Below are 17,495 nucleotides of genomic sequence, written 5' to 3'. Positions count from 1 at the left end.
AAATTGCCTGTCGTGGGCGAGAATATCTGTTTTACTCATTAAATCAGTGGTTGACTTACTTTCGAAGAGTGGTCGACAAAATTTGAATTTGAAAGGAAATGTTTGTAAAAGTTGAGTATTGTTTTTGGTTCGTTTCATATCAATTGCCTTCACGGAGTATTTTAATGACATAATGTCACAGGAGTGAATAGTCTTTTATTAAATAAATCCTACATATTCTCGTTTGGGTGTCTGGTTTATTCTGACAGAAGCAAGCTTGTAATCTAGGAGAATTTACCTGCCAATCTTAATTGTTTAAGAACCGGATTCAAGTGACACTTTGAAAGGAAATTCCTTGACACGTTCAAAGCAGCGAACAGTACACAAAACAGACGGTCACGTCCTTGGCCAGTGATCTCAAAGACTATTCCTATTGGAAGCAAACATTTCATTTAAATATGACTGGAATTGAGCAAGACGGATAACTTCTAGATAGGAATCATCAGGTACATTTTAATTGCAATAAAAAAAATTAAAGGTGGGGCTCTCTGTTGTCTTCGAGAATCTTTATTTGCAACTTTTACCTTGACCTTAACAACTTTCAAAGGTGATAAAAATGATTCTTACACTGAAATTCGTTCGCTGCCCCAATAACAGGTGCGAATACAATGTTCGTGCTTCAAGTCTGGCTTCAAGGAATATCGTTTCTAGGTCGAATATCGAATACAACCTTGACCTTGCCGTGAATGCATTTAATCTGCTGTTAAGTCACGTGTGTTTTTGAATGCCTCACACATAAAAAGTTGTGAATGGACATTGTACTTCAGTTCGGCAAGAACTAGAAACCCACGAGACTTTGTAGCGGCGAAAACTTGGCAACTGGATGTTTTTCTATAAACACAATTTGGGAGGTATTCGATCCAAAGGGCAACAACGGTGTACTTCGACTTTTTCTATGCTTTCTTTGGTAATCTTTCAAAACCAAACCGCAGGCTATGAGAAGATATGACGGAAGTTAACCTTTAGTTAAAGGGTTTATGAAATTCTTCTTGAAAACGAATTTGGTGCTGTCATTGAAGGATTGTAAACTCATCAAACTGTTAACGATGAAATTATGTGGTTTTAATTTTGAACGCGACCGTGAGCCCTTCGTGAGAGCGTTTCACTGGGACAAAGGACTAACGCTCGAGACGTCAGCTCACAATCACTCTTGCAGCGCCTTTACCTCTGTCAACTCGTTTCACTTCACTTCTCACCGAACCGACGCAGCACCACCATTTGTCAGCGGTATTAGGGAGTTGTAATTAAGGGACTCTGAGATCTACCAAGGCGACGTCGACGAAAACGTCTCTTTAACTTTGCACAACCCTTAGTCTTACGCGGTTATTTCATCTCGTTCAATCCGTTCAATGTGGGAGCATTATCCTAAAATTGAATTTATACGAGCGGTTTCAAAGTAAAAATTTTGAATAAAAGATTTGCATTTGTACGCTCACGTTGTCCTTAAAACCCTAAATTTGAAGATTTCATGTTGTTGTTGTTGTGTAGAGTACAGCAATACAATGCGTTCCGCACGTGCGGCACGATTCTCTTTCCCCTTTTAACCAATGATATTATTGTTTTGTACCGTTGCCGTTGCCTTAGCCGTAGTCATTTCTGAAAAGGAACTTCAAGATCTGCGACGTCGACAAAAACTTCACCTCAAAATATAACTCTGCTCTGTCGTACGTCTTTCACGAATATTCTCGTGATCTCGTTCACGTCCTTAAAGTGGGCGAAGTATCATAAACAAGCGGTTTCAGAGTAAAAATGTAGAATGAATGAAAGATTTGCATTTGTACGCTCAAGTTGTCATTAACACTTCAAGTTCCGCAAAAAAATCCGTGCCGCGAGTGCAGCACGATTATTTTTCCTCTTTTAACCAGTGACATTATTGTTTTGTGGCGTTCTCGTTGACAACCGCGTTGTAGATCTTAAAGTAAAGTCCCTAAACGACGATGCCTCCGCCTACGACGGCAACGCCAGAAAGCAATAATATTATTGGTTTAGAGATGAAAAGAGGGTTGTGCTGCACGTGCGGCACGCTTTTTTGTACATTTCTTTCGTGTACTGTGCAAAACAACATCGCGAAACAAAGGTTTTGACGACAACTTGATGAGGGGGTTTTCACGTTACGTCATCGCAGCCATGTTGGTGGACACAAAAAAAAGATCTCTCCATGATTAGCTTCTTTTGTTCGTCCACCAGCAATTGTACATTGCAGCATTGTTATCTGTCTCTCTAGAAATTGGTTGCAAACCATCTATACAGCAGTGAGTGAATTTTTTTCATTTTCTACCTTGCAAATATTGTACTCGTACAAGATGCAATAATCGCTGATTCTTAAGACATCGCGGCAAAGCTTTATTTTGAAGCCGACGTTCTCGTAGCCGTACGTAACCCGCGTTGTAGTTGAGTTTCGTAATTAAACTTCATAATTTTCCTTGAAGCTACATGCTAAATTCAGTTTTCATCCTTAAGTATTGCTAGTGGCTTGCAAAAGAAACCTTGATCGTTGGACATTGAAGCCGAATCATTGAGGAAGTGATAAATTCTTATTGACTCACGCCGTCACATTCTCCTCAAACAGCTTAAATGCAGGGGGATTTAGGTTTTTGAATTTTATGTTTTCGGAATGAAAGCACTGAAAGGACAATGGAAATTGACTGATATGCCCATCGTAAGCTAATGGCCTTATACGCCCACTGGCGCGACGAGAAAGGATAGTGATGAGCTACCTAAACAATGCTGGGTCATCATTAGCTTGTCCACAAATACTTGAAGGATTCCGGTCAGGGTTGCCAGTGATAACGTTCTGTGATAAAATATAATTGATTGACGAAGGAAGTTATAGTTTCGCCCACTAAAAAGCAATACTAGTTCCGCTCAGTAAAAGGGTTAATAAACCCAAGATAAATATAATAAATGATATTCATTATCCAAAAGATATTGCGCAGTCATGAATGCGACGTAGAATGAAAGTTGATTGGCTAACCAACTCATGACACGATGTAAATTCGTGTATGTTACAGCAAGTTTGCTGTTGGTTAGTTGCCTCTTAATTATACTTACTCCTACGTGTTTTCATTTAAGGCAGAGACTGATTCTCAAAGCCTACCGTTGTGATCTAACATACTGCCATAGGCTCGATCATTCGCCCCTCAGGCGTGGGCTTCTTTCCCGAAAATCGAGCGTAACTTAACTGGCCGACAAATCGCAAAATATATTTTAACTGCGGTCTGGGTGTTCACAGACATCAAGAACTCGACGCCTCATTATCAGTGTCTGATTAAGTTAGCTTGTCACACTAGTCAGTAGAGCTGTACAAGCAAAGGACATTTCATAACTGAATTGCGGGACCATTTGGAACATCTCTGCCCCTCGCCCTCCCCTCCTCAGTCTTGGAATGGCACTACATCTAACAAATAAGTCCATATAAACTCTTGTTCTTCGACGTTCTTTAGTCATCCAAGATTAATTAGAAATCTTGAAAACAAAAATAGCAGTGAGTTTTATTTCTAATGAGGCCATCTTGAGTGAAAGTCGAACCGTTTGCTTTTGATTCAAATTCCCCAGGGGGCTTTGGGAAAGGACACGGAACACAGTATGGGAAACGAGGGATATCTTTTCAAAACTGTCATTGAACAAGGGAAATGTTTTGTTTTATTCGGGAATAAGGGAATAGTGATTTTCTGAGTTGTGAAAAAAAAGGCCATTCCTGATTGGCGAAGGGATAAATATCTGTTGTGGAATTTCACTTATGTCCACAAATTTACGCAATCAGGTACATATTTTAGAAGAAGAAGAGGACACGGAAACAGGATTTCTGAGAAACGGGCAAATTCACAAAAGGTTATTTTGGAGAACATCTTCAGTTTCTAGGATACTAAACTAAACTAAACAGGCCCTGCTGTAAACATCTTTCCTTTCAGACAATTGGGGACTGCCAAAGGAACAACTCAACGAGATCTAGTGTTTTTTATTCATTGGCCAAAAGCATAGATAAGGCGTCTTTTGCAGCCGTTGTACGGTCCATGTGTTATCTCGGAACACAGCACCACAGCCATATGGAGTTACTGTGAGTCGGTCAAAACCGGAGTATCCAGAGAAAGACCCTCGAGTCAGGTTGACATCGAGTGAAACTCAGCCCAAATGTGATCCCAAAAGAGGGAACAAGGAGTACTAGGGAACAGATATAGAGTGTTTTCACGTGACGTCACAGCGGCCATGTTGGTGTCCCTTTACAAAGGAACGGCGGCCATGTTGGTGTCCCAACTAATCCTCCGGGAATCGAGCTCTATTATCATGCAAACGCTTTCTTTTGTTTCAATGGAAAAACGAGGTTACTGATCACGTGAGTGAAAACACTCTATACCCTTTGTTAGTATAATTTTCAGAGGTGAATATAAGAATTTAGTGTTATATTCACCCCGCTACCCGGTGAATATAACATTTTGGAGGTGCGGCTGCTCCGCCAATCAAGCACTTTTCGTGCCCTTTTATCTTGTTTTAGCCCGTTGTTTTGCACTTTCTTGATATTCACCGCTGAAAATTACACTAAAACGATTATTCGCCTCAGGCTCAGTAAATAATGGGGAATATTTACCTCCACTACGTCTCTGTAAATATTCACCAATATTCAAAATCTGTAAGCTATATTAACTTCAACCTTTTATCCCCCAGGGAATTCGAAATAATGAGATACATGCAAGGTCCTCTCCATGTATTACCCTCCTTGGCCGCATATCTTAATTTATAGGAGAAAAGCACCAACTCAGGACTGAATTGTTCTTTGCTGCGAAGAGCGTGTTTGGCGGAGATTTGAGACATCCTACAGGGTTGTGAACAAGGAAGGGTTGAGAAATGGTTGGGAGCTAAGCTTTATCTTTGCTATGCGAGAAGAACATAAACAGTTGTCTCTATATAAAATAAGCACTGACTTTCTCTTTGGTTATCGTGTCTCATACGGTTTTCCGATGTTAGCGCTCGTTATCAACTTGTATTAGTTTATGCCCTTTTCAACAAGTCAGCTTTCCTGAGCCTTTCCCAGCAAACTACCCAGCTGTCTCAATGATTTGGGATTTCAAAGGTCCAGCACAATCTCAAGCTGTCTAGAAAACAAAACACATTTTAAAAAACTTTGAGTCATGTCACCGGATGACATTCTCTCAAAGAGCTGATTGTCCTTTCGCCTTTCGTTTGAAAGTGAGTGTGAAATTTTTCGTTTCAGTGGCATGATAAACTCTCTGGTCCGATGATAGGGTTAAATATTTTCCAACCATGCAAGCCTTCAAAGGCTTTTTCATTTTGGTATTCCATTTGAAAAGAAGCCAAACTTCACGTTGATTACTGCCAGTTAACCGGCTTGCCCGGTTATCTAGGATCAAATTAAGGGACCCCAATTGCTACATGATTTCCGGGACGAGATCTGGCAGATTGTCCCCACAGTTTCAATGGAATGTTCTGTGCCTTCGAAAGATCGACCACAACTAGTAAACTGTAGATAAGTGTTGATAACCTACCAGCAGGATCTCCTTTGAGTCAAAGTTTCTGCGGCAAATTCAGTGGCGCTTGTTCAAATCTAAGGGAGATTACGAAACTGCAATTTTAATACATAAAGTGAACGAAGAACTTTGCCCAACGTAAATTTCGGAACGTTTTCAAATAAACTCACATAGATATTTCTGGTTTTGAAATACCGAGGTTCAATTCTGTGGCATGTCAACAGCAATTTGAGCGCGAGCCGAACTGAACAAATGACACTTGCTGAAGTGCGTTGTGGTGGGCTCGAGATGAGTTAGTCAGTACAGGGCCCCCAATCAGCTTCAAAACGACTTGTTCCGAATGTGGAAAATATTGGTTTGTCTGAGGCAAACGAACAGAGAGCATTGTGCATAAACACACGAATCCCGATCGAGGCCAAAATTAAAAGATAGAGATCAAATAGCGAGATATTTGGGACTTTAGGAATTGAAAAATTTGGCACTGGAAAATATTTGAATTTGAAAGGCAGGCTTCATGCGGTCGTGAATGAGGGGGAAAAATTGTGATGTCTATGATTCTTCTGATGTCAATCAACGCGAGTTATGCGTACATAAGCACGTGCATAAGACGACAAAGGAAACTGTTCTCTAGAGTGACAACGTACATGACTTAGCTTGTACGTTGTCACTCTAGAGAACAGTTTCCTTTGTCGTCTTATGCACGTGCTTATGTACGAATAACTTATGAACAAACGAAAGGTAGATTTCCTTGAGAATATCACGTGGTCTGAAATGGGAAAACAAAAGTTACAAGCTAAAGAGGTCTATTAAGGAAAAAACCATTAAAAGGACCATGAAGTAAGTCGCATACAACAGTGACTCTGTGAACGGAAACATCTTGGTTGCGTGAAACAGCGATTGGTCCCGCTGTGGTACAAGCCTGAGCAAAACCACTAAAATGACCGCAATATGCCAAAAATAGATAAAAATAAAGCCCCGCTGACAAGGAGAAAAAAGTTGTTCTTATCGAATGTGTCTGCTTTGGAAAAATGCAGCCTAATGATGATGAAAATTTTAGACAAGGTTAATTCTAGGAGGAATTTTGCCAAACATTACTAAAATCATGCGAAAGTAAACATTTCTGAACGAGCTCTTGATGATAACGTAATTATAACGACATCGCGTTCAAACGGCACGTTTTGCTATCGAAGGGTTTTCCTGGAGTTTCCCAAAATTGTCGCCGGATGTAATAGCGACTAAAGCTGAGTTCGTCATTATTTATCCACGGGTCAAAGATTTTGAGTGTTGAGTCTTAAGAGGTTTCATTTTTATATTTTCTGATCTTCTTTGTCTCAATATTTTATCGATCGTGATAACCTGTGAGTTGCATTTCCGATGTACGCGCGAAAAAAACCAAAAATGTAAACACAAGCATTCTCTAGTCTAGGAATATTGACTTTTGCGTGTATTTTAATTCGTGGATATGTTATTTTGTATATTATTACCTTCCGCCAGCTGAAAAAAAAAAAAAGGGAAATTTAGTAAAGGTGAAATAAGCCGTCTTCAACTGACTAAGATTCGTTAGTTTTATCAGAAAATTCAATCGAAGCGGATTTCTAATTAAAATATTTATACGAGATAGGGTCTGGTCACCTCAAAGGTATCAAAAGAAGCTCGGGGATAATAAATTAAAGGACGTATTGAGGAATATATTCTCAATATTACAGCTTGCCGCATGATCGGCAAGTGAATATTAGAAGCCTTCTTCCTTAACTGGGCATGTTTTTCGTCTGGTGGTAGAATGTGGGCGACATATTTAAATAAGTGTCTGCGTGCCTGAGCTAGCCTGGATAGACGTAAATGACAGTCAATTGTTTCCGTTCCCCACCCGGACATAAGAAGAAGAAGGATTGTGTTTTGGTTTACAAGGATGAGAAAAATGCTACCTGAGAGTTTTTTCAATCAATCGAGAGGAATCAGAAAATCAATGGATCTAAATTTAATTTTCTGTCAGCATAGCTTTCTCCTGATGTTGCAGATAATTTCGATAGCTGTCAGCGTGTTGTGTCCCTTTTTTCCCACGTGGAGCTCCAAAGCAACCATGTGAATTTACTCGTTATAACCTCGCCTGTGCTGATTGGACAGCTTCTGAATTTCCATAACCTCGTGATTTCCTTATTGTCTTTTGGCCAATCAAATTGCCGAGATTTGGCGTGTGATTTTCTATGACGTTGGGGCGCGTGACATATATCTTGTTTTCGTTTTAATAATATTTACGATCCTCGGACAGCACATGCAGAGGGAGTTTTTTATCTTTCAAACTTCGTTTTCTGGCACGGGAAATATTCACCAAAACAAAGGCCATGAATATCGAACAGCTTCTTGAAGCTGCCAAAATCATTGAGCAGAGGGATGAAGGTAAGTTTTGTGCCTTTCTCTGCGAAAATTTCGTGGCACATGTTGTCCTCACACCCCGCTAATATCCTCTTTCCGCCCCAAACTATAGCGAAGAAGCAAACTCAGGCGTCTGTCAAACGTGATAGAAAGCCCACGAAACGGTCTCAGAGTTACAGGTAGGAGTCATGTCCTTGTACACCTTTAGTTAAAAGATAACATTTCAGTTATTCTGCCACGTTTGCGTGCGTCGTTGAAACCCTTGCGCTCCGAATTATGGCGCCCAATGTTTTGTTCGGTGTACCTTATGTACACAGCAGATGTGAAGTCGTTTAACAGGCCTATCTATCAGCTGTCCTCTCATGAAATCGTTTGAGGACTTGTAGGATTTCGGCAATAACGAATGAAACGAGCATAGGTTGTAAATTTCAGGCTCGCTCAGGACTGAAATTGATTATGTCAAGCAAGCATCTTCTGTCCTTTGCGAAAACCGCTTCGTTTGGCAGTTTGCTCCCAGGGTATTCCCCTAAGATGTCACACTGGGGTTAAATATGTGAAGGCAGTTTTGGTCGTCAAATGTTATGTTGACAGTGTGTCGGACCTGTAAACCCTCTTCAATATTCGTAAAGTGTGGGTCAGAGTTTTCGAGACGAACGGCTTTGCTTTTCTCTCCCTTGAAGCTTCATGTATGTTTTATAAACAAGGCTTTACGTCGAGAACTAGAATTGTTCGTTTTATTTACATACTTTATGGAAATTATATTTATCCAATAAACTTGCTATTGAAGCGTTCTCTAATGCTTCGTTGACTAACGGCAACGTTTTGCTTTCTTCTGCACCTATTCACGTCCTCTGCAACCCACTGTCAACGCTACCAGCCGTACAACTCACAACCAGTTGGAAAAAAACCGGTAAGTACTCAAGATCAGCCCCCGCACATAAAACGAATCGGCCAACAGTTAAATTCTTTAGGCAGAAACTTTCCAAAACAAAATATTATGTAAATCTTGTTACTTGTGCCTTCGGTAGGGGTTTCCTCATCCCAAATGTCTCCTATTTTTTGCCACGTGGCCTATCAAAACAACAGAATATGCACGTGCAAAATTCACACCATATATGCGCGCGTGAGACGAATATCCTCCATTTCTGATTTAAAAATATTGGATGTTTGCTCATAATTTACTCCAGTAAAATAGATTTCAGGTCGTTGAATTCTTAGAAAACAAGAGTTATCCGTGTGTTGTGCAGATTTTGGCGCTAAAATATATTTATCTGTTTTAGTAAATTTACATGGGTTTTGTTTTGTTCCAGTGCAATTATTATTGCCCGGTACCCGTTGAGGGGAAAAAATTTTCCTCTTATATCGTCAGACAGACAAGTTCAATCAAAATTAAATGTAGCGTGTGTCCTAGGTTTTTAAAAGTTTAAATTGCGTTATGCCTGAAGATAACACGGAAATTTTCACAAACAAGGGAAACTCTTAATTTGAAGACCTACGTAACGTGAAAATCACGCTATCCAGTTTTTTTTTACAAATTTCTTTTGGTGTTAGATCAAATAAAAACATTTCACGGACGACTGATCTCCAAACCATTGTTGTTAAAGGAAATGACAGGTTTCATTTGCCGTAAAACTTAAATTGTTGAGTATTTCATTTCAAAAATGAAAGGAAAAAAATCTTGGCGACAGGTTGACATTCTAGTCTTTTATTTGTTTCTCTGTCAGACGCGCTCATCTCAGAGATTGTCTTGAATTGCTAAAAGAACTGGTTCCTTCGCCTCCCGAACATCAGAAGGCAACAACTTTGGCTTTGCTTCAGAGCGCGCAGCAATACATCCAGGTAATTACGGTATTTGATTTCTTGTACTTCTCTAAAACCGATACAACCCAGCCTCTGCAACATCAAACGTTTAGCACGTAATATTTGTTAATTGGTCTCTCGCTTGTAACCTGAGAATTCTACAGGTTTGCCAAATATATTGCAAATCTGCCATGTTTGTAGCTTTGAATCAGAGGCAGATGTTTTCTTTGAATATGCAGGTAGAAGGAAAACCCAAACAAAGTCCACAAACCAAAAATTAAACTAATTCAGACAAATGTAAACTTTCATGTACATCGTTAACCATGAAAACTTTTTTCCTCGTCTGGAGAATGTTTAAAGGAAAAAAAAATATATTGCCTGTTCTGTATGCTTGTATACAACAATACAAGCTTAGTGTGTATTTTGCATAACAATAGTTGCAAGTCTCAACTGCTGATTCCTACGTAGTTTTTTTGGCAAGTAATTTATTTCTCAGAGATTTTGGAAATTATTCTTTGTATGCCTTAGTGACTTTACAGTGTGTATCAAAAACATGCCTGAAAAAAAAAACAGTTTATGTGATAATGCAAAATTGTATGCAAAACATGCTTAGAGCTGTCTTGATTATTATTTTAAATCCTGGTTTTGAAATTAACACGCCATTTTTAGCAATCGTCTATTCAGGATAGAGAACAAGCCTACTGGCCTGGGCTGACTGAAGTAGTAAAGAACTGCACACCCTTTTGTTTATCAAGGTCTTTTCCCATGTAACAGTGGTTGAGTGAATCGTTTGAATATTAAGATTCATTGGATAAGGCCAGGTGGGAAATGTCCGTGGATTACTTTCTGTTGGTGTCAGTGTAACTAGTCAGTACTGTTAGATAGTTTTTTTTTTGCAGTAGTTTTGAAAATTAATTTCTTCTTGTGCAACAATTGAAAATTATGTCTTTATTTCATGTATATTCATTCTACTTTGCATGCAATTTTGCTCAACTACTAGTCAGTCCACTTGAGTTAAGATATCCAGCTGATGCCAAGTGAGGTCTTGCTGTGCACCATGTGTGTGCATAGGTTGGGGCTTCAAATAAATTTGTGAAAAATTGCAGCTGTATTTGGGAGCTGTAATTACTAATTGTGTTCTACTGTAAAGCAGTCTTTGTGGAATGGGTTAGACTGATTTGAAGGGGAAAATTGTTATACAGGCTGATTGCCCAAGCACCTGATTAGGTAGATATCTTACCAAACACTGCATCAAGCATACTTGCTCTTGATGGCTATTGAAACAACATGGTGAATGAAATGTTTCGTTATTGTGTCCTTGTTTATTGGGTGGTTCAATGTTTTTGTTTGATTTAAATAAAGGAGTGTTGAAAAATTTTAAGCCAAGAAACTCAAAGCCATGGATAGTTACAGTCAAGCTACGTCACATTTGACTAGTAGTGTTGAAATGTGAACTGAGTATTCAAATCTGCATCCCAGTTTTGAACTGATTCTGGATTTTCCTTGGATATTTCATCGATAGATTGCAAATACTTAGCAATGAACTTTCATTTTATGATAAAAGAAACTGTTTGAAAAGTAACTATTTCAAGCATTTGATGAATTATTGTTCAGTTATTGTGCATTTTTCGCAACCAACTTTTGAACAAATCTTCAAGATTCCATTAAAATCTTGGAAGCTCCAAAGAGGAATTCAGGTGTTCATTTCAGTCTCGTGGATACTGGTCACGCCTGACATAGCTCGACTGTAATCTGTCTTTTAATTAATAATGGGATGGAAATACCATTGTTTGAACTGTAGACTTCTCTGAGAAATTAGATGCGGTGCTGCTATTGTCAGGGGCACTTCAACCTTAAGAAGTTTAATTTGTTTTTTCTACAAATGTACATTCTATAGTGTGCTTTAAACCAGGAAATTGTCATTTTGTTGGTACTTTCTAAAGTTTATTGCCTTAATTTGCCCAATAACAGTAAGTACATGTAACATTTTCATAGTGTGCATGAATGATTGACGAGTGGGACAGTGAAGACTTTCCATAGATGGTTTATGACAATCATTTTCCCCTGGGTTTGCCAAATGTTCACAAATCATATTGAATAGAACTTAATACAGTCAAACCTGTGTATAACAATCACCCTTAGGAAATGACCAATGCAAATGACTGTTACATACAGGGTGACCGCTTGTCACTGCATCGTAAGTAATTTTTATGAAACAGAAATTTGACGCTGAATGCTATCAAGGGCAGTAAAAGCTGTCGACTTGCCGACTTCAATTACAGTGTAATAGAGAACTCTGTATATAGAATTCGAAAGTGATTAAAAGCCTAGTATGGCAAATAAAGGAGCTACTTTACAGAAACTGTTGTTTGCAGAAAGTGAAAATGACCCGCCGCCAAGCGGTGAGTCTAATTTGCAGGTCGCAGGTCACGGGTTGCAGGTCATTGTTTCACCAATACAGAAAGTATCCTAAACATTCATAAAAGCTAACCTTAGGCCTAGAAACTTTTGTTTAGGCCTAAGTAGGCCTAAGGTTAACTTTTAAGAATGTTTAGGATACTTTATGTATTGGTGAAACAATGGCCCGCGACCTGCAACCTGCAAATTAGACCCACCGCCAAGAGTAGGACATTGGCACTTGAGACTTTGTTCAATTATCGCAGGAATGTGTTGGATGACGTGTTGTAGTTGTGTTGAGTGAGCAGTTGAATAATCTTGTCTTGATTATCTATTCGTTATTCAAGTTGGTGACAATTGTAGTGTATATGCAGGTACATAATAATGAAATTGTGGGTTCGGGAAGTCTAAAGGGTGACCATGTCTGTTCTATACAGGTGATTGCTGTATACAGGTCAACTTTACATTAATTACTAGAAGACACCATTTTTGGGAAGTTGTTTGGTGACCGTAATTTACAGTGTGACCACTATAGACAGCGCCATTGTACACAGTCAGGTTTGACTGTATCTATAAGCATTGATCCCAGACTTTATCTGCTCCCATATTTGACCTCAACAAAGAGAAAAACTATCCACACAATAAGCCTGTCAGCTCTGTTTATATATTAGAAACAGAAGAGAGCTTTTGTTTTCCTAAACAATGAAATAATAATTATTATTGAAGTGGCCTAAACAATGAAATAATGAAATAAATATAATTATTATTATTGAAGTGAAGTTATTATTATTGAAGGTGGCCTCTCCTATAAGCCTGGTGGTTTCCTGAGGTCTCCTCGCCTAACAACCTGCTGTATGCTTTTTTAAAATCTGTTATACACATAAAGGCAAATAAATGATGATGATGAAGTGGGACCATACCTAACTGCTCTTTATTCGATTTGACAGATTGGTAATTTACCGTAAAACATTTTGCTGTTTACTTGCATTGATACTGCTAGATTCTTCTAATTATGACACATTGTCAGTGGAGACCTTTGTAGACCAGTGAATCCATGTTCCCCCCCTCCCCCCCCACCACCCCTAGTGCATAGTAAATCTCAATCTGGACCATTTCTTATGTCATTAATTATGTACAATCTTTGTCATTGTCGCCTTTATATGGAAAGGAAGCCAAACTACATGTAACTGTAAGTTGGGCTGCCTCGCAGTTAGGTATCTGGACAATGGGTGATACCTAAACCGGTGATTTGGTAGAATAATAATTTGACCTCAACGTTCCCGTCCTTTATTTGTTTACAAACATCATGGCTGAAGGGACATTTATAATGTGCACAATTTTGAGCAACAGAGAACATTTCATTTATATTGTGGGCTAATTGCTCTCCAGGTACTTCAAATGTCAGAAAAGGAAGCACTAGATACAAAGAGACGTTTAAATCAGGAAAGGTATGCACTTCAGAGAAGACTAGCCCTCCTTCAAGGCAGCGAAAAGCCAGCCATGATTGGTGTAAAGAGGCCGCGTCATTCAGAAGGAGAGTCTTCAATGAGCAGTGAGGAAATTGATGTAGAAAATGATGAAGAAACTGGATATGCCAGCAGTGAGTCTGATGATCGTTTCAGCATTGGAAGTAGCACTGGCAGTGATGGTGGGTTAACAGCAAATTCCAGAAGAGTTTAGTGTTAAGCTAACCTCTGGCACGAAATTCAGTGATGTCATTAATGGCTTCTGCTTGTCTTGTTTAATTGATGTTAAATTCAGGTAATTAGGGTATGATAATAGGAATAGCTCTTCCTTGATGAAAATGATTCATAACTGTTAATTACTTTTGATACAAAGTTGGCACTGTATCAGTTTATTAATAGGTAGGTGACCCTCTGTCTGTTGCTAAGCTGTTAGAAATGAAGTGTTTGTAAACAACCAGGCAAAAGATTTCTGGAAGAGCTGTGGTTGTAATCTTTTTTCTGGGTAGGGTACTGGGGTCCATGATACATTCCAACTTACGCTTAACAGACAAAATTGTTGTCTGGTCCTTTTTATCTTATTCCAACTGCCAGCAGGCTGAAGTTGTTGTTATTTGTTTTGTCAAGTGGTCTGTAATGAAGGAATCTTGAAAAACAGTTTTCTTGTGTGTACCTCAATGGAGGAACCAGTAATAATAATTTTAGGATTGTCTTTTTGTATCAAAGATATTTCCCATCGAATACCTTCTTGAAAGGCTTCTTGAATGTCCTGTTCACTTACTTCAGCAAACTTAATTGACTTAAGTTGACATTAATCAACCATCCCATTTCCCAAGATGGGATATAAAAAAAATCAAAATCCTCTATTCATTGTGAAAGGGGAGAAGAAAAAGTGTTGGGTGGTTAACATATCTTAAATAACTATTAATATTATTCATATCACACGACAGTTGAATTTGGGAAGGGGGCAATTCCATAATTTTTATGGTGTCAAGAAAACAGCAATTCCCTAAAATTGTTTATCCATTCAATAAATTATTGAATTGCTCATCCAAGTACATTCTCCAAAGATTCAACAAGTTGATGACTTCACACTTGTCAGGGTAACTTCTAAATGTCAGTGTGAATTCATTAATATTATTTTGTTTATTATTTTGATGCAGTATCAGTCAGAAAAAAAGTTGTTTACACCTTGTGACAGTAATCCTAAAGGGGCCATTATCACTGATTGGCTTATTGTATGCATTCCAATGAGCATGTAACATTAAGGGGAAAATTGTTACCTTGAGGGCCCTTAGGAGTAACATCGCTAATTAAATAGCTTTTTTTTACTCCTGTGCAGCAAAACGTTTCAGTACTTCAATAGTACGTCACTCATTTCAGAATTTGCTTTAAGATTTTTACCTTAATCTCAAAAGTTGGGGGGAAAAGATTCCCTTGGTTTTCAGTCGTTTGTAAGTGTCTTGCAAATAAGCAACTTTTTGGTGGAATGGAAAGTAAACTTGGAAGGACAAAGATCTTAAAGCAAATCATCACAACATTTATTTACCAGTCTTCATCACTACAAGCCACAGGTCTGAGTATCTTGGGTAGGTAGTAGGAATGTTGATCATCCTATGCTGTTGTAAACCCCAGCATCCGAAAAAATTGTATTTTCTGCAGTCAAAACACCATGCAGAGAAAAGTAAATAAATCTAAGCCTTCCTGTAGATAATGTAAATTGCTTTATTACCAGTGTAAATTCCTCATATTAATTATCAAATACAGTGTTATATATATTAAACAACAGTAATAATTACAGCTATTTATGTGGGTTTTGAGGCAGTTTCACAAGGACCTCATATCTATCCAATCAAGTTTTGTGTCTGCAGAACTGCCATTGGTAGTGTTTGTATTTTTAATGTGATCTGTAAATAATGTGTATTTTTGAACTGAACAAAAGAAGTGTACCTAAGATGACATTTTTATAAATTATTATTGCCAGAGTTTCAAGGAATAGCAAATAAACATGTGTTAAACATCTTAAAAGGTGTCTTTGCTATTGTTATGTACATTGTACACACCTTCAAGGCCCTGCTTTCTTTTGCTGGCAGAGCAAACTTCCATATTCACTTCAAAATTCCACTTTCAATGCACCATGCCACTTGACAACGATGTTTGTCCCTCGTCTGTTGTAGGGGCATGGGTTTATTGCTAACATGACTTGTTAAAAAAACTGCTTTGTATTAATACTGAAATGCAAATACCAACTAGGTTTTGTGGTGCTGAAATTTGACTACTGTGAAATACAAAATAATTTAGTTTAGGGACACTGCACGGTAATAGGCCAGTTTCGTATTCTAACGGTTGGACTGGATCTAGCATGAAATGGAGGCTAATGCGGGCAAATTAATTTGCATTTGAAAAGATTTGCCCGCATTAGCCTCCATTCCATGCTAGATCCAATCCAGCCGTGAGAATTCGAAAATGGTCTATTCCCCCTTCCCATTACATCTCAAGAATCCAAACTCCTTGAAGCTGCAACAAGCATGAATTTCGCATTAAATCTGTATTTTCTTTCTTACACCATTCACCCCAAAAGCGGCCATACTTATTATTTTACTCTGTTTAATGCCAGATGCTTTTACTTGTCAATGGGTTAAATGAATTAATAAATTATAATGTTAAAAAAGAATGGTAAAAATAAGTCTATCAGAAATGCTGCTGCTGATGATGACGAGGGTTAAATTTCGGGGAAGATGGAGTAAACTGTGGCTTCCAGCAGAGCAAAAGGTTTCATTGTAAAAGTTTTGGGAACCTGTACACTGTATGGGAGGAGAACGCATGTTTTATGAGTCAATGAGACTTGCAGTCAATATAGCAATAATTTGTTGATTAAGCCTAAGCCCTCTTTTCAGTGATTAGGCCTAAGCACTCTCTGAAATTTTAGCTTTCATTTTATGGTTTAATTAACTGCACTAACTCGTTGACTCATTGACTCATAAATACTTGACACTCGTATGGGAGATAAAGATAATCCAAGATGAATGGTGACCCTTCAATATTGTGCTGCCAATTAACCTATGCTAAGCCCACTTGACTCGATCTGTTATAATTGGTACTGTCCTTACGCACCGCATGAAGCATGACCAGTATTTTAACATACTTTTCACAGTCAAACTAGGTGAATGTGAAGATCAAAATAATGCAATGTAAAGTTATTTCCACATACACTTAAATGATTGAAACTTTAGTTATAGCTACAAAAGATAGTAACAGTCCCTTCAATGGATTACTAAACATACTTTCTTTTCAGAGTTGCCTGTCAAATGATTGACCAAAAAGATTTTTCAATTTTCAAACGATGCTGCAATTAATCCTTACATGGTATGGTTGACCTAGTTTGAGAGAAACTCTAGAAACATGCACAACTTATCAATGGCACATTTATTTTTAACTTCCTTATTGATGAACACATTCTTAGTCATGATAAATTTTAACAATGAACTCGTTACTGCCATAGTGTATAATAATATATTCCTCTGTACAAAGTGGTGTATGCAATCCCCACCTCTGCCAATTATGTACATGATTGACACTAGTTACAAAACATACAGGTACATTCTTGCTTAGGTAATTAGCTTGCACACAAAACAACTAAACATGCATGCAAACACAAGGGCATCATTCCATTTGTAGCTCTAGTATGCAAGCATACTTCTGCAACTTACCACTGCTACTAATAGTGAGTTTAAGAAACGATGACGGCTATAGTAACGACAACGCCAAAAAACAGTAATATGATTGGTTAAAAGAATCAAAATGCACATGTGGCACGCATTTTTTAACATTTCTCTCCCGTACTCGTCAAAACTACTTCATGAAATGACCAAATTTAAAGTTTTCACATGGACAAACTACAGTGAATCTTTCAGTCTCACTCGTTACTTCAAATCCAGTT

At 38.2% G+C, this 17,495-nt stretch overlaps 1 protein-coding gene and 1 long non-coding RNA gene across 2 annotated transcripts; one reads left to right on the top strand and one right to left on the bottom strand.

Moving 5' to 3' along the window:
• Nucleotides 1–2,848: 2,848 nt before the first annotated feature.
• Nucleotides 2,849–6,058, bottom strand: LOC138044098 (uncharacterized). The gene is made up of 3 exons (XR_011131393.1): nt 5,693–6,058; nt 5,541–5,599; nt 2,849–5,129 (listed from the first exon to the last, which is right to left on the bottom strand). It is a non-coding gene; the product is annotated as an uncharacterized lncRNA (long non-coding RNA).
• A 1,701-nt stretch (nt 6,059–7,759) lies between these two features.
• Nucleotides 7,760–15,583, top strand: LOC138044097 (max dimerization protein 1-like). The gene is made up of 5 exons (XM_068890741.1): nt 7,760–7,919; nt 8,008–8,074; nt 8,773–8,805; nt 9,620–9,734; nt 13,482–15,583. The coding sequence occupies exons 1-5, from the start codon at nt 7,865–7,867 to the stop codon at nt 13,770–13,772; spliced, it is 561 nt and encodes a 186-aa protein (XP_068746842.1). The 5' UTR covers nt 7,760–7,864; the 3' UTR covers nt 13,773–15,583.
• Nucleotides 15,584–17,495: the final 1,912 nt, after the last annotated feature.

Source organism: Montipora capricornis, chromosome 3, assembly GCF_036669925.1.
Source record: "Montipora capricornis isolate CH-2021 chromosome 3, ASM3666992v2, whole genome shotgun sequence".
NCBI classification, from domain to species: domain Eukaryota; kingdom Metazoa; phylum Cnidaria; class Anthozoa; order Scleractinia; family Acroporidae; genus Montipora; species Montipora capricornis.
This window is presented reverse-complemented; position numbering and strand designations above follow the sequence as displayed.